Genomic DNA, 22,383 nt, shown 5'->3' on the forward strand with positions numbered 1-22,383 from the left:
AGGAAATTGAACCTAAAATAGATGGAGTATCATTGCAATTTGTTAAATGCAACAATAATTTTGTAATTACAACTATTTCAATAACACAAATAATATGGCAAAGTGGCAGAACATCTTGGATGCACCAGAGGATACAAATTTTATGAGAGCATGGACATCCCCTTTAAAATTTCCAGTTCTAAATGAAGCCAGGGAAATTAACTTCAATATTCTACATAGGAACTACCCGACCAACCTAAAGAGAAGCAAACTCTTTCCATGTGTCCCCTCAATGCAGTGTTTGTAACGGGTCTGAGGAATCTATTGAACTTTTGTTTTATCAATGTGATGCAACCTGTCTATTCTGGAAAGATCTTTCAAGCTATCTATCCGACAAGCCACTCCACTAACAATTCATGTGCGTGATGTGATCTTCCACTTCACCTTTTTCCAGAATAATTTGGATTTCTTGATTATATTTTTGTATTACAGGCTAAGCATCATATCCACAAATGTAAATATAAAGGAATAAAACCAAATATTGCGTCTTAAGTAAATAAGTGGAATATTACGTGGTAGCTTTATATACCTGTACAAACACGACAATCTGTAAAACTGTTGAATTGTATAAATGTTATTTTGAATAATACCCTGGTGATGTTTATGATTATCAATAAAATAGAATAAATAAATAAAAAAAACTTGAACACACGTGATGAGTTCAAAGACAAAGGCTTAAAAGTCTAAATGTCTAAAACGTTTGTCACTGAACTTGTTCGGTGTCTTTTAGTGTTTCTAAATATAGCAGCCCTAATTGATAGTTATGAATATTTCACCAGACCGGGGCCCCCTCCGGGAAGCACTGTCTCATAAGTGAACAGGAATGCGTAAGCGGTCACCACCGGGAGCATGAGATCCGGCATCCGTCCCAAAGCAGCGGCGCAGCGAGGGTAACGTGGAGGCGCATTCCCGGTGGGGGCTGAGCCGAGGGCCGGTCGTGTGATTGTTGTCTCCGTGTCGCCACAGTGTGCGGGGCAGGCTACGGGAGGAATGTGCTGACACTGGGAAGAGAAGCTGGGAGGGGATGGAAAGCTACAGCGTGGCTGCAAGAAGCCGGCTATGGCAGCTGTGGAAACTGTTCATTATGGAGCGCTGTTAGTGTATCTCAGAGCAAGTTGCTGGGTAAACAACTCGTATTTAACTGCTTACAATATCACGCATTAGCACGTCCGAATCGCGGTGTCTTCGCGTACATCTTATATAAACTCTTAACAATAAAAATCAAATGTTTCAAAGCGGATAAGCTCACGGATCGCTTGCGCTAGCAAACACCGCGGGTAGCGGCATTGTTACGGTAACTATGGAAACGGCTGGCGGGTCCAATAGCGAGCGCGGTGGGGTGAGGTCCCGCCCCTCCCTCTCCATAGAGACAGGAAGCCATCTTGCAGCAGTTCGCCGTCAGAGCGTGAGGATGAGCGGCTCCAAACCCCGAACTGAACCGAATCTGGACCCGGGACTTGCCCCGGAGCCGGGCAGCCGAGCCGACCAGGTCCCCGCCGCTGCCGCCCGGGAGCGAAAAACCGGCGGCGGAGTCCTCAAGCGGCTCAAATCGCGGCGAAACCCCACGGCCGTGGCGGCAGACAGGCGGCTGGTAACGGAGGAAGAGCTGAGGGCACTGGGACGAGACATCACCCCCGACGAGGTGCTGGGGCTCCGGGCCGTCACCCGCGGTAAATAACCACACCATAATGAGCAAAAACCTGTTTAACGAGGCGGGTGAGGGAGAGACAGAGTCGGGAGTTGGCAAAAAGGACACGCACGGTGACAGTCGGTCCGCATCGCCGCCTGTTGATGTTTTTATAACTGAGGGAGTCAGACAGAACATGCATTCAGGCAGAGTGCTTGCAGTTATAGTGTCCGGTTCTCGCCACGTTCAGTTTTACAGTGAGGTGAAATTCCTTGATGCCTCTACTATTTTTTTTAACCCTGTAGTTTAGCCTTCTGTGCACTATGTGTTAACAGGCCAGTTTGTTTACACTGCGCCAAAAGGAGCTGCAGCTGAAGGGTCACAGTTCCCCCCCCTACCTGCTTTTCACAGCACCCCTACTATGTGAGCTACAAAGTACAGGCATGCTGCCTCTCCTGCTTGCATCAGTAGGTGGTTATAAATGACACCAGTTGCCTAAGACTTTTTTTTATAAATGTTACGCTTTTAACATTTTAATAGCCGATGAGTTACTAGTTTCTTTGCACTGAACAGCTTTAACACGTGAAGAAGGGAAAGCATAACCACTGCAGAAAGTAGTGTCAGCAATTGAAACCTTTTTCAGTAGCAGCAGCTTTTCTAAGAAGTAAAAGTGTACAAACTGTGCAAGTGCTGAGTCCACAGCCTGCGAGTCAATGTGTCTGAATGTCTGTCGGGTTGCTATGCAATGCACAGGACATACACTCTGTTAACACACCACTGAAATTGTGAGACCTGCATTTATTACAGGTAATTAAACACGGTGCTTGCTTTTCAAATCTGTTGTCCAGTTGTGTGAATAGTTTTATTAGTTGATCACACAACAAGAGAGTGAGACGATCTGTGTGGTTAGTTTTTCTCTGGATCAGTTACTGTGGAACTACCCTGTGGGTAAATTGCTTGTGGATATTGCATCCAAGACCTTAACCCCACACCTCCCTTCCAAACTCAAGCAGTTGGGAGAATGGGAGCTGTCGTGCCCTCCTGCCGGTATGGAGGGAGCACTATGTGTGTAAGTTATAATCTGTTCTGAGAATGCTTTGCTGTTTCCATGCTTCATGTTACACATGCTGATTACAGTTAGCTCCAGCTAACTCTTAAAAGCTGGCCTCTGCACTGCGGTGCATTGACCCAGCGGCAGGGCTCTCGCAGGGTCAGTGAGGGGTGGGATTGTAACCCTGTGGGGTATTTAGAGGCTTAAACAGTGGGGAGACCTGGAGCGCCAGTGACTGGGTACTGAGTGGTGTGACAAATTGTGACAAATCCTTAAAAGGAAAAAGAGAATTAATTTGTGTTTAAGTGTTTTATGTCGATTCTTTAAGACCATGAGACCATGGGCTACAGAGGTGTGTGACTTTGTCAGTGAATTGTGGATTTTAAGTACAGTTTAAACCCTAAGGGGCATAGGACAGGACGGGACAGCTTTCTCAGTTGGTGTATGCTGAGTATCTCCACCGAAATGTATTTTGTGTTGGTGTAACTGAACTGCGTATACCATGTGAAATGCAAGAAAGAGGACTGCATTATGTTTGCTGTTACAAAGGGATACTTGTCAGTGGTTTGGGTGACTGTCTGACCTAGTGGGTAGAGCTAAGCAAACTATACGGTGAGTGTTGGCAGACCTCCCCCCTCCTTTCTTCTCAGCAGAGTATGAAAGCGGGTTTGTGTGGTTCAGCTTTTCAGATCTGCTTTCTGCTGAATCTGTTCTTTTTAAAGGGAGTTTCCCTCTTGAGAGTGTTTAGGAAACAAGCCTGATTCCCTGCTGGAGGGAAATCTTACATAATGGCTTTTTGTGCTATGTAGTGGAGAGTGCCAAGGACACCTGGGTGTAACCTAAGAGCCAAGCAGACGTCTCCCCCGCATACTGAGGACAGTGCCCTTGTTATGAGCATCACTGTTCTCTTACATAGCCCCCCTGTAGCTCAGGGCATTGCATCACTGTTGCAGCAAACCCCACAAATAGATTTGTGTGCAGATTTGGTGTTAAGGAGACAGTTGTTGATTCCAGTACAGTATCTACTGCTCCACCTGTAGTATTGCTATATACGCCCAGGGATATTTTCAAACCCAGGTGAGTGCACACCATTTTCAGAAGTATAGATCAGCTTTTGTTTTCTTTCTCTTTTTTAATATTTGATCTTGGACTTGTTCTGTTTTAATACGCTGAAATTAATTACCTGAGATTTTCAAGCTTTGCCCATCCTAGATCCCATGTACCCAAATTCTCAGCACTTTTGTATTTATTTTCTGTTTGCAAATTCTTGTCTGTCTCTCTCTCTCCTCCTGTAAACCCAGAGTCCTCTCGGCTGTGTCGCTCCCCTGAGACTGGAAATTTCTTTCCACTGCCTGAAGCTCATTTCACAGAAGCGTGTGAGGACCTGCGCCAGGTGTCTGTGCTGAGGATAGTTTAGTAAAGCATTCTCTGCGCGGGCAGAGTGAGAGCACAGTTCAAAAAAGAGAAGGGCGTCATCATCATTAGCTTGTGCCTCACGACTGAACTGCGTTTAATTTGTAGCCATGGAGTAAGCCTTGGTGTAATCGCCACCTGCAGCTTTCCACTCCACTCTGCTTTGTCTGAGTTTAGTCAGGAAACCGCTTCCACGGCTGCAGCCACACGACCACATTCTCAGCATAGTAGTGACCAGATATTATTTTATTTTATTTTTCATTTTAGATTATTTATGTAAGCCAGAGGACAACATCTACAACATTGACTTCACCCGGTTTAAGATCCGAGATTTGGAATCGGGGACGGTCCTGTTTGAAATTGCCAAGCCTCCCAGTTCAGGTATTTGAGGGGTGGGAGACTGGGATTAAGAGAGAAACCCATGCATTTAAACTCCCACAGGCACTGACACACGCAGTGGGATTAAACCCAGTGTTTCAGTTTCTGCTGTCTTCTAATACTCCAGATGCAGTGCGGAGTGCATTCACGTGTCCATGGAGATGGGGAGCCTGCAGTGTGCCCCACATTCTCAGACCTTTCAGATTATCCATATTTATGTTATTGCTTAATAACAACAGTCTTAGAAAATCATGCACTGGAAACATGGACGCTTACACGCAAATCTCTGCACACATGATGCTTATGTGTTTGTCTATATAATAATGTACTGTGCTTTGCCATGTCTCAGTTTGGTAAAAGCAGCACCCCAGCAGTGTAAAGTATCCGCAGTGATGGATCTCTTCCTCTGCACTGTAAGGGTGCCTCCGCTGCAGTGCAGTTGAGTCTGAGCCCTGCCTCCCTGCCTGTGTTTTCAGATCTGGAGGAGGAGGATGAGGAGGAGAATGGAGATGCAGACTCGAGTGCCGGACGGTTTGTTCGCTACCAGTTCACCCCCGCCTTCCTGAGGCTGCGGACCGTCGGGGCCACGTGAGTGATGCTTCCTTGTGGGGGACACAGGGCTGTGTGTGTGTGTCTCTCTGTGTGTGTCTCTCTGTCTGTCACCCTGAACTAACACCACTTTATCTGATTTGCAGGGTGAACTTTTAAAGTTTTTATTTATTTATTTATTTATTTTATTTATTTTTACCTCTACTGTCTCTTCTCTCCTTTTTTTTGTGAAGTGTAGGCATGCCCTTTGTAGTCTGCATGTGTTTGTTTGTTTCTGTAGTACTTATTTATTGTGTGTGTGTGTGTGCGCGCGCGCCGGTGAGTTGCACCCTGACAGCACTGTGCCTCTCCTCAGGGTGGAGTTCACTGTGGGAGACCGGCCTGTAAACAGCTTCCGGATGATTGAGCGTCACTATTTCCGGGAGCACCTGCTGAAGAACTTTGACTTTGACTTCGGATTCTGCATTCCCAACAGCCGCAACACCTGCGAACACATCTACGAGTTCCCACAGCTCCCAGAGGACCAGAGTATGTGTGTCTGCTCTCCCACATCACTGTAACTCTGCTTTCTTAGTGTGCCCAGGAATACCAAAGTATTGGCATTTGATAGAACACGTTTATGCATAGATATAAACAAGGATATACATTTAGAAACTCATGAATACATATTGTAGATCCCACATGATTTTTATTGATTTGTTTCTTTAGGGGCAAACCGCTAACGAGAAGACCTAGTAGCATTGAAAGTAACAGCATTAGGGTATGAGACTGGGGTATTAATGTCTAGTGTCCCTGCTCTCTCTCTCTTTCAGTTCGCCTGATGGTGGAGCACCCTTACGAGACCAGATCGGACAGCTTCTACTTCGTGGATAACAAACTGATAATGCACAACAAGGCAGACTACGCTTACAACGGGGGCCAGTAGTCAGGACTGGCTACAAGCATAGTGGCTCTTCCAACAACCTGTGCCCTTCAACCAGTCTCCAATATAAACAAGCTCCCAGCCTCCACGCCAGCCATTCCAGACAGCTCTCCCACTGACAACCTTATGGACTCCCTCACTCCACCCTCCCTCGCCTCCGATTCTGCAGGAAGCCTGGAGTCAGCCTCCCTCTCCCCCAAAAAGGACCCAGGATCGTAGTTCTTCAGTGGCATGTCTGGAAATGATCTAAACCAGCAGCGTCCGAGCAGTAGCAGCGAGCACACAGCAGCCCCCTCTCAGCCAGCAAGTACTAGACACGGTACTTCACCTTTTAAGAGACAGTTTATAGAAGCCCTTGGTTGTACAGTCATGGTTTCGCAGTTAATAAGTTACCAGACTTGTGATTTGTAGAAGTTTATTCAGCTGCGATGGCGCAGTAACAGTCCCTGTTAGCCATGTGTGAAATGAAGGAGCTTTGGCATTTCCCTATAACCCTCCGAATCTGTGTACTTCCAAGAGGAAGAGGAAGTTGTTGTTGTTAAAGTCAGCTGTGCTGATGAAGCTTCATGATGAATCTCAGTATGGCTCGGTCTCACTGCTGGAATCCGTCTCTAAAGCACCCTCTTAACAGATGTTTTTTTCTTCCCCTCCACAAGCACTACCCGGTTTTACTGACTGGATGACAGCCTGAAGAGTTAGAAGGTCAAGCAGCTCTGCTCACTGCCGCCCAATCCCTGGCTCTCACTTTTTTGGTCCGACTGCCTCTTGCTTCACTCTGCCTGTTGTGAGTGAATGAGATGAGAAGATCCACTCCCTCTGCCTGGGTTTTCATGCTAACTCAATGCCATTTAAACAGTCACTACTACTTAAAAAAAAAAATTTCTTTTAATTTCTAGCAGCTGCCATAAGCAGTGTTTCACAAGCCGCAGCAGTACCTGAACACTGCATTCTCTCAGCCTGGGACTGTGAGGAGGGGTGTAAGGGTGATGGGGCCTGTCCACCTAGGAAAAGCAGCTGCAGTCTAACTACAGTGGAATTGATAGAGAGTAACACATGTTGATGGACTGCAGTTTAATATTTCAAAAAGAGGCGCAGTGCATTTACATTGTGGTCCTTGTCATGTTAGGCTGCAGCTGTGATTTTATAGTTGCTCTAGGCGGCTCGTTTTCCCGTTTCTTGTAATAATTCTGAAGAAATTGAAGTTTGTTCCTTGTATGAACTTTTAAACTGGAAAATCTTGTTCATTTTCAATTTTCTGATTGCAGACTTTTCTTTTGTCTGTGTTTACATTCGGTGTTGACGAGGTTATTTCCTATTTTCATTTTTCTTCCTGTGTCTGAATGCAATGATGATGTCTTGACAGCAACACTGACACTGCAATGTCAATTTTCCATTCGCGGTGGTCTGGGTTACGTGGGAGAGGTGAGTGCTACAGTGTGCCAGCATTAATGTAACCCATTGGAGCCCACTGTCCTATTTTCATAAAAATAATTTTGCAGTTAGTGGCTGAATGTTCACATTCCCCTCCACAGCACAGCTGCTCCATGTGAAAGTTACACTTGTTACACCTGTAAGTCATTGATATCAGACTAACGGCGAGATAGGTCTGTATTAAAACACATGGTGTTGGGCTTGCCATTAGTTTAGATATTGATTACCTGCTTGTCCAGGGTAACAAATGTTCAATTCTCACAGCTGTGTCAGCCGTGCACACACACACACACAGACGCCAGGTGCTGGTAAGCTGTTGAGAGGCAGCCTTCTGCCCCTGACATGAAGAGCACTTTCATTCTTGTTAATGATAAGCTTTAAACTGTGCGGGACCCTGCTGTAGTGTACGGGACGGATTCATTGTGGCCTCTCCTGCCTCTGGATTGACAGCACTGTGCTTGTGTAGCTGCTGTCACTGCTCGCTCCCTGCTGGTTACGCGTGCGTTAGCGGCAGCACAGAAATTGGGGGTTCCAATATATCCATTTGTATTGTGAGCCGCATGGATATAAAGACGAGTCAGAAAAAAAATATATATATATATTATTTAGAAATTCCATATGCAGCATGGACTTCAAATTGAAAACAACAGAAAGCATTGTGTAGGTCTCCATGCAGACCACTTTCATTTGAACAAGCTGGAAGTGGGAGTGTTATTACCTCTTAACACCTTTAGAGAGTTTGACCTCAAGCTATTGAGCTTGTGTGAAAGTAGAGCAGCTATCCCATAGCGGCAGCAGGAATGAATCTGTCCACAGAGCCCCCTATTCTGTATATAAGGCTACCATATGTAAATATCTTCCAAGTTGTCACAGACCCAAGAGCACGCTCTGTTAGTTCAAAGACCAAATGCCTAAACCAACATTGTGAAGGTGCTGTCATAATTTGTATCATTATTTTTTGTTCGTTTGTTTTTTAACCCTAGGAACCCCCTGTCTGCTGTGATTAGCTTACAGATTTAGGAAGGCTTCTAATGTCTACGTTTAGTTATTTTATATCTGTGCTCGTTCCATACTTAGAACACGTGCAAGCTGGGATTAGAGAATGCCTGTTTTAATTCGTGGACAGGACGATGGTTCTTCACAGTAAATAATGGCAAGGCTAGAATGTTTAGAACTGTACTGGAGAGATGTGTTGCCTGCCTGGGGTCCCTAAACAGTAGCTCAGTAACTATGGAGCCTCCCCATCACCTGTGTAAACAGCAGGGTGCTGCCCTCGATCCTGGTCCTTTTCTACTGAAACACTTTCTGTTTCTAAGCATCTTGTGGAACTCGTGGACCATACATAGTCTGTGCAAAGTGATTTATTTTTTCATGCGATTCTCAAAAGAAAGAAAAATTAGAGAAAGTTTTCTCATATATTTTTGGCGGAATGCTGTAGGAAAGGGTTGTTTGATGTTATTTTGAGTAAAGCGTCAATGTGTGTGTTTTTTTGTTTTTTTAAGAACATGGAATTATATTAACTCACTGTGTCTGGGCCTTTTGGGGTTAAAAAAGTTCTGTATTTTGTAACATTCTTGTCGGTTCATGTTTTAGGTGTTTGTATAAAATGTTATTTTGTCACAAGAACAGTAATAAAGAGAACTTTTGATTTTCACAGTCCTAGTGTGGGCCCCCTCTGTTACAGAGCATGCAAGCCTCAACATGTACAAGTGGACTCTGTGAACTTCAGAAACACAGGGAGGAGGGGAGGGGTCTGGAGGATGCTTCATTAACGCTTGAAGCCACTGCACACAATGAAAACAGGACATGTCTATTCTATTGACATACCAGATTAGTCTCATTCGCACATCTTCAGTAACCTTGTACATCGTCTCGCACAATATAAATAAAAACGCATTTCAATTGTTTTGCTGTGATAAAATACAAATAGTGAATTATTCAAGCAACCTTAATAAGCACCTCCTGACACTGAATAGAATGGTTTAAATGAGCAGCCGCGACGTATCCCGCAGTGTCCCGCGTGTAAGATTTTCTGTGTGTGGCTACAGCTCCCTCTGCTGGACGCGGCTTGTACGTGCTCTTTGAACAATGTCCTCGGCTCGGAACCGAAGCTCAGCTCTGGGATTTTCAGTGACGGCTGGGTTAAACGCTGTTATATTTTAATGACACTGGGGGTGGAGCACAATCTTGCCCTGTGAAAGACAAAATCACATTGATATATTCACATACTTTTCCAGCATTGTTGTTTCCATTTAAACTGTTACCATGCGGTCTTCACGCTTCATGGTGACAGCGTTGTCCTTGCAATAACGATAACGTGAATGCGCAGCGCTGCATGGAACGGACGGTGTAAATTATTAATATCAGTCCTGACAGCGGTGTGTTGTGCATGAACAATATTATTGAATAATGAAATTACTACTAAATTTTCTGCAGACTGATCCTGCGAGTGAGCTGTGACTGACTGTGTGTGCTGTGACTGTGTGCGACTGTGACTCTGATCGTGTGAGTGTGCTGTGAATGTGAAAGTGTGTGTGTGTTCACTGACCCCCTCTCTCTCTCTCTCTCTCTCCCCAGCTCTGACCTGGAGTTTTTTGGAGCCAGGAACGACTTCAAGCAGCAGAGTCTCTCGTCTTCATCCAGTCACCTAGTGGGGAAGTCGGTGCCCTCTCTTCCACCCGACTAAGCGGGAGTCGTTCGGTCCATTCCCCACACCCTTACCCCCCGGGAATGGGGGGGGTGTCGTCGTCTTCGTCGTCGTCCCCCCCCCCCCCCCCCCCCCCCCCCCAGGAAGCAGTGATCCGGGTGCCAGGCTGGTTTGTAACCCTCCCTCTCCCAGTCTCTCAGGGAATGGCAGTGATGCTGGCGCTGCCTCTACAGTGGCCCGGCTGGAGGGGGATCACTGGGTGCTGAACGGAACCAAGGCCTGGATCACAAACAGCTGGGACACCTCCGCCACCATTGTCGTCGCGACAACAGACAAGGCGCTGAAACACAAGGTGACTGCGCCCCCAACACACACACAGGGGAAACAAGATCTCTTCGAAACAGCAGGTGGCTGTGCCCCCAACCAGTGTTTATCTGGATAAAGGACAGACAGGGTGACTTCTACCTGCGGCCACTAGGTGGAACCCTAACACTTCAGTGCTGGGTTTAGGGGTGGGGAGGGTGTTGTGTGTGTGTGTGTTTAGAGGTGGGGTGGATGTTGCTTTTATCAGTATTACAGGGTGAAAGTTGTTTTCATTCACCATTTTTATAGCTTTTTGTCTCTGTCTCCCCCTCTCAGGGTATCAATGCGTTCCTGGTGCCCATGCCCACCCCCGGCCTCTCTCTGGGTAAGGAGGACAAGCTGGGGAGCCGCGCCTCATCCACGGCCTACCTGATCTTCGAGGACTGCCGTGTCCCCAAGAGCAACCTGCTGGGACAGCCCGGCATGGGCTTCAAGATCACCCTGGTAACGGGAGACAGGGTGGGGAGGGGTTTAGAAATACCAGTCTGCCCTGGAATGAAGTGTTTAAATAAGCAGATGTAGTAAAGATGGTAGGGGTCCCAGCGGCAGAGCGTGCCCAACCCTTCTCTCTCTCCCTGCAGCAGACCCTGGACAGCGGGCGAGTCGGCATTGCTGCGCAGGCTCTGGGAATTGCTCGGGCCGCGCTGGACTGCGCTGTCGACTACGCAGAGAAGAGGACGGCCTTCGGGGCTCCCATCAGTAAGCTGCAGGGCATCTAGGTAGGGCTCTTCAGTAGATGCTACTCAGAGTGGATTCCAACCAGGCCCTCTTAAATTCCTCATCCTCCCTCCCTCTCTCCTCTCTCGTAGTTCAAGCTGGCAGACATGGCCCTAGCTCTGGAGGGTGCTCGGCTGCTGACCTGGAGAGCTGCCATGCTGAAGGACAATGGGAAGCCCTACACCAAGGTAGCCAGCCTATCCCTACCCTAGCTCAAATTCCTGGCACCTGCTTGTTTCAATAACACAATGAAACAGGGATGGAGGCAGAGCTAGCTTGTGTTCTGACACGCATACAATTCTGTGACAAACGTTTTATCTAGAAGCCATTCTCAATGTCCTCAGTGATCGAGAAAGTCTTCCAGCAGATACATTTTATCAAACAGTTTTAGATGTTTAGGTACTACAAAAATAACTTGAACTCTCACTTCTGAGTGTTGATATTCTTAGACCGTGTTTCCTTTTTCCTCAGGAAGCTGCGATGGCAAAGCTGGCTGCCTCTGAAGCTGCAACACTCATCTCACACCAGGTAAGAAACAGAAGGTGTTCCACCCTGTCCCTCTCCAGCATAGTGATGAGAAGAACCAGGGTTTTCTGAACAGTGCCCACCTTTCTGAGCTCTGCAGACGCAGGCTCGGAGCACAGTGAGGGTGTGAAATGGGTGACCTGACTACATTGTGGGTGCTCTATCAGTACGATCCCAATGAGGAATGGCCTCCTCTCGCTTATGTTTGTTTCCTAAATTCAGGGGATAGTTTGACTTGTTTTTTTGTATTTTTCTCATGTATTCATTCAGTTCCTACAGTATCCCCACCCTGCATGTGTGTTTTCTTTGTGTATGTGTGCAGTATATACCACAGCCAGTAAAGAACATACATGATCTGTATGCTGGCTGTATATTTCAGATGTGTTATATGTAGTTTTTTAAATGTAAGAGGATTTGCATTAAATATGTTCATAAAAATCACGTAAATGTACTGTCCAGAAATAGTTTGAGATTTGTGAAGTCATGGTTTTGATAACGTGCAGGAGATCCAGGTTCTCAGGGCAATGGGTTACGTGACAGACATGCCGGCAGAGCGACACTACTGGGACGCACACATCACCGAAATCTACGATGGCACGACCGAGATCCAGCGCCTGGTCATCGCTAACCAAGTCCTCAAGGACTACCGCAGCTAGAGCAGGACGGCGGGAGTTTGAATCTCTAACCAGGTCCTCAGGGACTGACACAGCTAGAGCAGGACTGGGCGGGAGTTTGAATCTCTAATCAGGTCCTCAGGGACTGACACAGCTAGAGCAGGACTGGGCGGGAGTTTGAATCTCTAACCAGGTCCTCAGGGACTGACACAGCTAGAGCAGGACTGGGCGGGAGTTTGAATCTCTAACCAGGTCCTCAGGGACTGACACAGCTAGAGCAGGACTGGGCGGGAGTTTGAATCTCTAACCAGGTCCTCAGGGACTGACACAGCTAGAGCAGGACTGGGCGGGAGTTTGAATCTCTAACCAGGTCCTCAGGGACTGACACAGCTAGAGCAGGACTGGGCGGGAGTTTGAATCTCTAACCAGGTCCTCAGGGACTGACACAGCTAGAGCAGGACTGGGCGGGAGTTTGAATCTCTAACCAGGTCCTCAGGGACTGACACAGCTAGAGCAGGACTGGGCGGGAGTTTGAATCTCTAACCAGGTCCTCAGGGACTGACACAGCTAGAGCAGGTGCCAGATTGTGTCTAATCAATGTCATGATAAATGCAGTATGGATGCAAGGTACAGAGTCTCTTTAAAATTCACACAAAAACACTGCAGCTCGAGTCTTTCTGGTTATTAACAAGCTCCTGTTTTTGTGTAAATATATTTTCAGGAGGAAGTTTTTCTGCAAAGCCAGGCTTTGTTATACACATTACCTCATATATATACACACACATTTTTATTTTTTTTGTAAAAATGATTCAATAAAGTAATATTTAATAAGTGTCCTGGTCTGTTGCAGAGGTATGCAACGTTTGGAGTTTAGGAGGAAAAAAAGCTATCATTAAAAGAACTGTATTTGTTTATAAGACAAACAATTTTTAGTTTTTAATTTCATAAAGTATTTGGTCAGTTGTGGCTGTTTCTTGGGTATTTTATCCTTCAAGTTTTAACTAGAAGGGAAATCACAAGATCTTTCATAAACATTAGTTTTGCATTTACTAGAACAGTTACAAATAATTGTTCCCGGGCCAGGTACTTCATTAGACTATGAAGAGCAGCGGGTAGGGAGTTGTTAAATATGCAGAACACTGGAAGTGAGAACTCTGAACTATCTGCATGCTCCCCTCAGGTCAGTTGAAACAAAGAACCATTTCAGGGTCTCAGCCTAATGAAATAGATTTCACTTTGCATGGCAGCATCGATCAGCTCCTCTGCGCAGAAGCATTTACGGTACCAGCAACAACAAAATGTTATTGGACCAGAGACTGGCTGTTTAAAAAGCATGACTAAGGCATGACTGAGTTACAGAGATCGAGGCCCGAGGTTTCAGGACCGTTTTAATATTATGAATCAAGCTGGGTTTCAGGAGGAGCACTTCCATTTATTTCTCACACTGGTCCTTCTCAACACATTACTCCAGTGCTTAGGTCCTCGCATCCGTTACCAGTCAGGTCCCCCATTGATTTTAAGATGGTGTAATTACTTTATGGTTTAGGGTCATCCTCTCCCCAGGAACTACTAACTCTGTATATTCCAAGACATTCTTTGAGTAAAGAAAATGCACAACTTTGAGTCGTCTTCAAACAGCTGCAGCCAGAGCTTAGTGCTGCTGTGCTCCTTGGTCGAGGAGCTCCATTCTAGTCACCATTAGGCAGGCTGAAACACTGGATTCTTTTCAAATCTAAATTGAAAACATGCTTTTTTGAATGTGCTTTTAAGTAATTGGTGGAAACTGGTGTGTCTTGTAGCACCATGTGAACCAATTCGTTTTGAACTTTGCACAGCGCTCTGTGATGCCATGGCGTGAAAGGCTCTGTATAGAAACACAGTTGTATTGTACACAGTGTACAGGCGGACGCTGCGTGGGTGCAAACAGAACATAAATTGGTGCCAGTGTTTCTGTAAGAGGTCAGTCAGCACTGCCCTGGCTAGCTGGGGAGACACGTGCATTGCAGCACCCAGCAATGGATACAAACCAGCCAAGACCACAAACACATTTACAGTTAGATTTCATCTTTATTTACAAAGGAATCCCAACGGATGAGGTTAGAGAGGAAATGGTTTCGGTCTGGGTAAAGGGTCCTTGATCACTACACAATGGGTTACAGATTCCTTTCATTTGTTTTTTTTTGTTCATTTTTTTCTTACTTCACTGCTGAATAGAACGGCTCTTGTTAAAAGAGTCGAAGTGTATAAAATGTAATTTCTACTCTACGGCACGAAAACCATACGATTAATGGGATAAAAAGAAACCACTCTTCCATTTAAAAAAAAAACAAAAACACTTTATCCAAAACGAAACATGTGGTGGTTGTTGTATAGTCTTATATAGTCTTGCATTAAAATCAGGTCAACACTGTATTCACTGCCTTGCCCTTAGCAGTGGTGCGGTCCAGGATCTGCAAGTGCAGTACAGTCCAGTGCTGGTAACAGAGTGCAGGACACACAATCAGGAGGGGCTAACCTTGCAGCGAGAGCACAGGGTCAGACAGCACAGTCAACTTCCATGGGCTTTCCATCCATCCCTCCCCCCACCCCAGTACCATCCACTGGAACGAGCAGCACGCTGCTGAACCCCGCCATGGAAACGCATTACACTGCGGGCTCAGTGCCAAGCAAGTCACCTGCTGGGAGAGGGAGAGAGGGGTTTTGTTTTTTTTAAACCCAGTTTTTGCAGAGGGGCAGCAGGTTTTAATTTCAGGTCGTGACCAGCGAGTGCTGCCAGTTCTGTAAAAAGGTAGCGAAAGGAATGGCAAGCTCACAGGCCCTCCGTCCCCATCTCCACACCGACACGGGAGCCAAAAAACAAACGATAGCTCCCTTTTCAAATGACGGTATCACTCTTTTGAAGAGTATTGTATTGGATTTCTTATAGGCCTTTGTCAGCTTTTCTAATTTTTAAGAAGCCCTATGAAATCTGCAGGATAGGCGAGTGAATCAGTTGTGCGAGGATCTCTGGATGCAGAGGACACATCTAAGACCAAGCGATACACACCCAGTTTTAAAATGAGGTTGAAAGCAAAAGTATATGGGGGGGGGGGGGGGGGGTTGTTTAAATAGCAAGGGGCTTTGTGTGTGAAGAGAAGTGGATTGGAGCTGAACTCTGGCTAAAGCTGCAGGACCCAGACTGTCACCCCAGCACAGTGCTCCTTTAACCTCCCTGTGCACACAGCCATGGACACGGGTTGGAAAGCTCTTCTGCACTACACCTGAAGACAAAATTGTGGGGGGCATCCATACATACCCCCTAGAACTTATACATACCATATAATATATATATATATATATATATATATATATATATATATATATATATATATATATATATATATATATATATATATATATATAAACAAAAAAAAACATGAAGTCCACTTCTGCTTGACAAACATTTCAGATTGTTGTGTGTGTGTGTGTATATATATATATATATATATATATAAAATGTAATAAAAAAGTCAGGGATACTTAGGTCCAGAACTAAAGTCAAAGACTAATCCACGTCTGCCCAATAAGGAAATTACCTTCACACAAGTGTGTTTTAACGTTGCGTGCGACGTGACGTGGACGCTCAGGACGAGGTTCATGAGACGTCAGCCCGGGGTCGGGGGGGGGGGGGGGGGGGAATACTGACAGATAATGCTGACTTGGAAGTACGGACTCCCAGTGCTGTGGCACTCCTGCACGATCTGACTGGCTCGAAAAAGCCAGCTGACATGAAGCACCATCCGGTTACAGCCAGACTCACAACAGCCTTTCACTGTGGCTGCCATTGTCTCTGGTTTGCTTAAAGAGATTCAGTAGTGTTCAATTAAAACGTTCTCAGCGGAGAAGAGCTGCCCCACACAGCCAGGACATTACAAAGAAGACATGGTCTGTGATTCAACACAGGGAGAGGGGGAGGCGAGGGGCTGAACTACTTCACAGAAACAGATGCGAGACAATACTGCTAAGCTGCTGTAATACACGAACAGACTACAACAAGATTCAGTGTGAAGATTCATTCCGCATGATTTTGTTTTTGCTGCATAATCATAATTTGTGACCCCCCACAAAAAAAAAGGTACAGGTCTGTTTTTAAAACGGAGGCAGAGGCTGGGGTATAGGAATTATACTGTACAAGGAGCCATATTTAATAGCTAGACATGCTTCCATTTGCAGCAGACAGCCAATGCCTTCTATACAACATGATTTTGCCTTGGAGTGGTGTGTGTAAAAATTACATATAAAAACACACAACCTAAGGTTTCACATCAACACAACATTGGGTGGCAAGGGAATTTGAAACGCAGTATCTACACCACAACAGAACCCACCCGTCAATAAGGGGGGGGGGGGTTGGAGAGGAACAAGGTCACCACACGCAAAACAGGAAATCTACATTAAAATCACAGAGCGAGCGCGTGATAGACATGTCTCCTCATACTGAAGTCCAAGACTAGATTCTGGTCCCCTTTTTCCTTCATTTATCTTTGACCTTTGACAGTGCAGCAGCTAAATGTTCACCACTTTAAATCTGCCCCTCCCCCTCCCCTCTAAAAAATGTAACAATAACAACAATAATAACAAGAACAACAATAATAATAACAATAATAATAACAACAGTAAAGGTGGTTGGTGGTCTGCAGTTTTCAGTTTCCGTGGCTGGACTCGGACACCACGGCTAGTCCAGAGAGTGGGAATAGGGTTTGTTTATAAACCGCACAGGGATTGAGTTCCTGAACAAGAAATCGGAATGAAATAAAACCGTCCACAGGGTCCTCTTTCTTTCTTTCCTTCCTTCCTTGTCTTTCCTTCTCGTCGTCGTAAAAGTAATTCCTATTTAATGCCTTAAAAAAAAAAAAAAGCACCGGTTTGGGCGAGATGAGAAAACAAAACCACAAGACAAACCCTTGGGCACCCAGCTGCTTCTCTGCACCAGTCCATGCACACGCTGGCTGTGCTCGCGGGCCACGGGGCCCCATCATACCTCCAGGAAACGAGAGCTGCTGGCCTTGGAGTGGAAGGGCTCCGACCACATGCGCCGCAGGTCCCCCTGTCAAGAGAACACACACAGGTCAGAAAAGAACACAACACAGGCTAGAGCAGACACACTGTCAAGAGAGTAGATGTAAAAACTTCATGCTGATTTCAACTCGGCTCTCGCCAAGTTAAGCACCAACTAAGATATAGTGTTACAGTAAACTAATGTGATCCATTTGCATCTCCATCCATTTGCATTTCTTTCCATCTGATGATGTGGATATCCTTCTGCCTGGTGTTGATTGCTGAAGTGTAATGCTGGCTCCAGGGATCAGCTTATTTTGCCTCCCCAGCGCATCAGTATACACAACGGCTGCGATGCTGGCTCCGGGGATCAACCCAGTGCGGTCTCCCCAGCGCATCAGCATGACAACCGTCTGGATAGAGCTAAGTAGGGTACATCTCTGGGGTCTTCAAGTGGGCACCTTCGTCCTTGGTGTTTCGTCAACTAGTGCACAACACCTCAAGAGGGCTCGACAGCGATTCTGGCATCCCAGCATCACCGCTCTCCATCCCCCACTCAGCTCAGCCCAGCTTACTTACCCGTACATCAGCATTGCTTTCTTTCTTTTGTGCTTGAGATCCCCATCCAGAATCTTTCCGTCTCAACACAGCCAGTTGCTGCTCCTTTCTACTGCTTCAGATAAGTTCTTCACTGTGCGACACAACTCTTGGCCACTGAACCCGACATCTGAGAAACCGGGTTGCAGAGTGTGCCACAAAACCTCAACAACCCAACTCCACTGGGTAAACCTGGACTCTCCATCTTAGAGCATACCACAGTTTCTTCCTTTAACACACCTCACCTACAGCATCCTCCCATGGCACTGTTAACTCTACCAGATGAGTACGGCATGCTGATTCAGACCACAAGATAATGTCTGGTCGAAGGTTAGTGGTGGCAATCTCAGATGGAAAAATAAGCCGTTGACCAACATCTGCCAGCATCTTCCAGTCTCTAGCAGCTTCCAGTTGTCCTGGGAGAGGCTTGGTTTTAACTACTTTTTTTGGTGGTTGCTCTCCTGGATGGAGGAATATTGTCTTTTGTGTGTAATGCTTTGATGGAACTGATGGCAAATTAGTGGTCAGGTTACGCTTGTCTTCCAATGCTAAGGCCAAACATCGCAGCACCTGGTCATGGCACCAAGTAAACCGTCCTTGGCTAAGACCCACCTTACATTCTATAAAAATGTGCCTTAATGTTGCACTGCCATATAGTGCTGAATTCTGAAGTTGAAAAACAAAATTCACACTGAAAAAATCAAATGCTGCCCAAAGAAGTTCATGTGAAACTGAAGTATATGCATTAGCCACATCCAGGAATGTCACATGGAGCTCCTTCCTCTCATTTTTAGCTTTTTGAATTTTTGCCAGATTACGCTGATGTGTTCTAAGCATCCTGGGAAACCTGGAATGTCTGCTTTTTGTACTGAAGTGTCAATGAAGCAGTTCTTTAATAGGTAGGTTGACAATCTCTGAGCAATAATGCTGAAGAAAATCTTGCCTTCTACGTTCTACGGGAAATTGGGCGAAACTGACTGATGCTTGTAGAATCTTTCTTTTGATGTAAAAACACTCCACCTGCTTAGCACCATGCTCATGGCACAATTTTCCCACGCCTCTTTCATCAATTTCCACAGGATTCATAGAACTCCTGAAGTACTCCTGAACACTCTGAATGGAACTCCATTAGGCCCTGGAGATGATGACGCCCTTGCTTTTTTTTTTTTTTTACAGCCTGTTCTACTTCTTTTCACTTAGGTGGAGAGTCAGAGGTTAGAGACACACACAGGTTAGGAGCAGCCAACGAAAAATTGATGAGTTTACATAAAATGTCATTAAACATATACAGGGCCAATAAAGTGACTAGATTTTTCATGATCACCATTTTTCAAGAGAGACACTAGTCTTGTTGCTGGAGGTTGTGCTCCTGCTTGGTTCAGTGTATGTGCGCTCACCTTCAGGTAGGCCATGGTGAGCAGGGGCAGCAGAGTGAAGGGAACGAGGTACAGCAGAGCAGGCTGAGCCGCGCGATGAATCCGGGAGGCAACCGTCGCCGTCAGCAGACCTGCAGAGCGCCGACAGAGACAGGAGACAGTCAGGCCACAGGAACACCTCTCCAACCACAGCGTGCTCCATGCAAGGAAGAGGGGAGGCGGGGGACACATCTCTATTGCAATACAATGCACAGCGACACTTGACAAACCTGTAGTCCACCAAACGGTTCCAGAAATGCTAACCATCACATGGTTTTGTGACTCTTCTCATATTTCGTAACTTGACCGTAGTGTATCATCACACCCAGCTAACGAAAAGCAGTACGCTTTCTAAAAAGGATTTATTTGACAAAATCATACCAAAGGGCCCTTCCTGCTTACCCACGAAGTATCCGATGAGCGTGCAGTGGAAGTAGGAGACCTTGTTCATGCGCCCCGAGGTGTTGGGGGTGCCGGGCACCTCCCCGTTGGCCTGCTTCTTGTAGTTGTCGTAACGCAGCACAAAGCAGAGCAGCAGCCCCGGCATCACGATGTCTCCGATCCCCAGCATGGAGAAGTGGCTTCCACTGGAGCTGCAGAAGGGGAGGCGTTCCCGTCAGAAACAAAGGAAGCAAAAGTAAGTGAGTGCGTGCGTGCCAGCACAAATGAAGGTCAGTAAAACCTGTGTCAAATAAACACTTGCATTTAATGTATTAAACTGCTGACGCAGACAAAAAAAAAAAAAAAAACACATCACACATGCACTAAAACACAACAGACCATTTCATTTTCCAATATCCAATTTCAAACAGGGAACTTAAATTTAAAACTCTTTCTAGAAGTTGGCGAAAATGGTTAAAGGAAACCTTCCCCCCACCTACCTTGGGAAGACTAGCTTGCCAGGCAGTGATAGCCGCGGGACGTCCCGGCCCACGTTGGGCCCCAGGTGCAGTTTTCGGGACAGCACGTCCAGCGGGTTGTCTGCAGGCTGCGTGGCCACTTTCACCATCACGTTGCTGCTGAAGATGTAGGCTGAGAAGAAGACCTGCAGGGAGGAAACCGTCGGGAGTTCAGGCTGGTTCACTCTTCAGACTCCGATATCACTTCTGGTCGGAGCCAAGAGTCTGACCCTGTGCGACACGTCGGAATTACGTCAGCCACACTCTTGCGTCTTTAATGCAAAGTCGTACAGCTTTTTCTCGTGCGTCTGTGACCTGAAATTGCACTGGGTCGGCTGGTGAAAAATTTCAACATTTGCTGCAAGGTCGTACGCTTTGAGGAACTTTCAATAGAAGTTTGTAAACATCCACATTTACATAAACCCTCACTTAAAGAATATAGAAACACCCAAATAATAGAAACAGCGTTGGCGTGTATTATTATTCAGAAGAAAACAGAAAGGACTGGAGAGAATGTAAATCTCGATGGATAAAACTGTGCAACAGATTAATAAAGAGCGGGAAAACCCTGATGTAAAGAGTGGGGACAACAGACACAGACTCACTGCTGGGAATTGCCCGTTACTAGCATGTGCAGCGAGACTGCAAGTCTTTCTGTAGGTGTCGCTGGCATCGCATGGGTATTGTTGCGTTGAAGCAATGATCCCAGTCTGTTTAACAGATCAAACCTTTCATTCTAAAAAGGTATTTCCCGCATCTCTAATTAACGTGTGAGATTCTCTCTTTCGGATCCTCTGTTGGTTGAGGGGATGGATGTAGCAACAGCATCACTTTTGATTTATTGATTTATTTTTAAAACCTCTTGTACAAGAGATACAAACTCAGCCCAAAATGTAAATTTTTCCCCCCCAATTATGTCCAAAGGGCTGTGACACGACGCGCCCTTCGTACAGCAGCTCGTGAAGCTGCCCGGTTTTTATTGCTGACTGCGCCCGACATATCGCATTCATCTGCGAAAGGCATATGAACCAGCTCTTAGAGAGGAGACTAATCAACCAGCCCTAACCTAGGGGGCAGGAACTCACCCAGAACACATCGTAGATCAGCAGGCCAGACAGCAACAAGCAGGAGACCTTTAGGCTTGGCAGCCGGACGAAGGCGATCATGGCGACACACAGGCCCATGGCCAGAGCTGGGGAGAAGCACACAGAAAGATTAACGCCTCGGAGCAGCTCACCTAACTGCTGAAACAATGCATTGGGATTTTCACCACCGTTAACAAAAACTACAGTGGGTTTTTTGTTGGTTTTTTTGTAACATTTGTTTTGCCTTATATTTTTGGATCAATCTGTAAATATAAAACTACAGAAAAGTTAAAAACAGCAGCTACTATTACAGAGACGCGAAGGCGGTCTCTAAATTGGAGTTTACACAGTCTTATTGCCGTTCTAAATGAACTCGATCCTCGTCCACATGGTTCTGTAAATGAATGGTCTAGGAATCGGGCAGACAAGATCAGTGAATTATACTCTATTCAATGGTTTATGGAGGTTTTTAAAAATAAACAATGTTGATATGAACTGAAACAGCCACATGATTAATCCTTGCGCTGCGCAAACCTACACGGCCAGTCTAGTTCTGCAGAACGAGAGGCTGGGTATGATGCTGTAACTCTTCAGACAAAGTCCCATTACCAATCCATTCCCAGGACAGCTTTGTGTTACTGAGCAGCTACACAGCCACTTAGCAATCTGGCATCTTCACCAACCAGAGGCCGACAGTAACAGGGCAGATCGGGGAGGCTTTCCGAGTCTGGCATGTAAACTAGCACTGCCCTGGGTACATTAACATTTAGTCTGTGTGCTAGGCAGGAGGGATAAGCAGCTATTCCCTTCATCTGTGTGTAATCTCTTCAGAGATTAACAGAGGGTGGGATCAAACGACTGATTCGCACCCCTGCTCTAGAAAATGCCCAGTGCGGTCCCGAGATCTCCGCACACAATTCAGCACCACCGCTCCCAATCAAAGCACTTTGAGGGTCGCATTACACATGGGTGCATGCCATGTTCGATGCCATTAATGCAAAAGGAAGTGCAAGATGGATCATGTGATCCAGCCACCCAGCTAGTCTACATTACATATAAAGGGATTGGATAAAA

The 22,383-nt window shown here is 46.0% G+C and overlaps 2 protein-coding genes and 1 pseudogene across 3 annotated transcripts; 2 read left to right on the forward strand and 1 right to left on the reverse strand.

Annotated features, from left to right (window-relative positions):
- Positions 1–917: 917 nt before the first annotated feature.
- On the forward strand, positions 918–9,066 carry LOC121297267 (protein unc-119 homolog B-like). 2 transcript variants are annotated; one of them, XR_005947146.1, is made up of 6 exons: positions 918–1,709; positions 4,398–4,511; positions 4,985–5,096; positions 5,413–5,585; positions 5,870–6,298; positions 6,636–9,066. XR_005947146.1 is itself a non-coding variant. In XM_041223474.1 (5 exons), the coding sequence occupies exons 1-5, from the start codon at positions 1,340–1,342 to the stop codon at positions 5,980–5,982; spliced, it is 882 nt and encodes a 293-aa protein (XP_041079408.1). In that variant the 5' UTR covers positions 918–1,339; the 3' UTR covers positions 5,983–9,066. The 2 variants fall into 2 exon arrangements, 1 of the variants encoding a protein (XP_041079408.1); XM_041223474.1 differs by having other exon boundaries at positions 5,870–9,066.
- Positions 7,971–12,318, forward strand: LOC121297069 (annotated as a pseudogene).
- A 3,614-nt stretch (positions 12,319–15,932) lies between these two features.
- Positions 15,933–21,915, reverse strand: LOC121297070 (signal peptide peptidase-like 3). Its single transcript, XM_041223080.1, has 6 exons — positions 21,848–21,915; positions 21,310–21,553; positions 20,207–20,370; positions 19,728–19,918; positions 19,308–19,417; positions 15,933–17,362 (listed from the first exon to the last, which is right to left on the reverse strand). Exons 1-6 carry the CDS (start codon positions 21,913–21,915, stop codon positions 17,291–17,293), a joined length of 849 nt encoding a protein of 282 aa, XP_041079014.1. The 3' UTR covers positions 15,933–17,290.
- Positions 21,916–22,383: the final 468 nt, after the last annotated feature.

The sequence above is a fragment of the Polyodon spathula genome, chromosome 22 (genome assembly GCF_017654505.1).
Source record: "Polyodon spathula isolate WHYD16114869_AA chromosome 22, ASM1765450v1, whole genome shotgun sequence".
NCBI lineage: Eukaryota > Metazoa > Chordata > Actinopteri > Acipenseriformes > Polyodontidae > Polyodon > Polyodon spathula.

What these genes read in the sequence shown, in the direction of transcription:
- LOC121297267 (XM_041223474.1), top strand. Translation starts at nt 1,340, where the DNA reads ATGGAAACGGCTGGCGGGTCCAATAGCGAGCGCGGTGGGGTGAGGTCC. An exon ending in GCTCCGGGCCGTCACCCGCG is followed by an intron (nt 1,710 to 4,397) that starts GTAAATAACCAC and finishes TTTTCATTTTAG; the next exon opens with ATTATTTATGTAAGCCAGAG. An exon ending in CTGCGGACCGTCGGGGCCAC is followed by an intron (nt 5,097 to 5,412) that starts GTGAGTGATGCT and finishes GCCTCTCCTCAG; the next exon opens with GGTGGAGTTCACTGTGGGAG.
- LOC121297070 (XM_041223080.1), bottom strand. Translation starts at nt 21,915, where the DNA reads ATGGGACTTTGTCTGAAGAGTTACAGCATCATACCCAGCCTCTCGTTC. An exon ending in TGATCTACGATGTGTTCTGG is followed by an intron (nt 20,371 to 21,309) that starts GTGAGTTCCTGC and finishes TCCTCCCTGCAG; the next exon opens with GTCTTCTTCTCAGCCTACAT. An exon ending in GGCAAGCTAGTCTTCCCAAG is followed by an intron (nt 19,919 to 20,206) that starts GTAGGTGGGGGG and finishes CCCCTTCTGCAG; the next exon opens with CTCCAGTGGAAGCCACTTCT.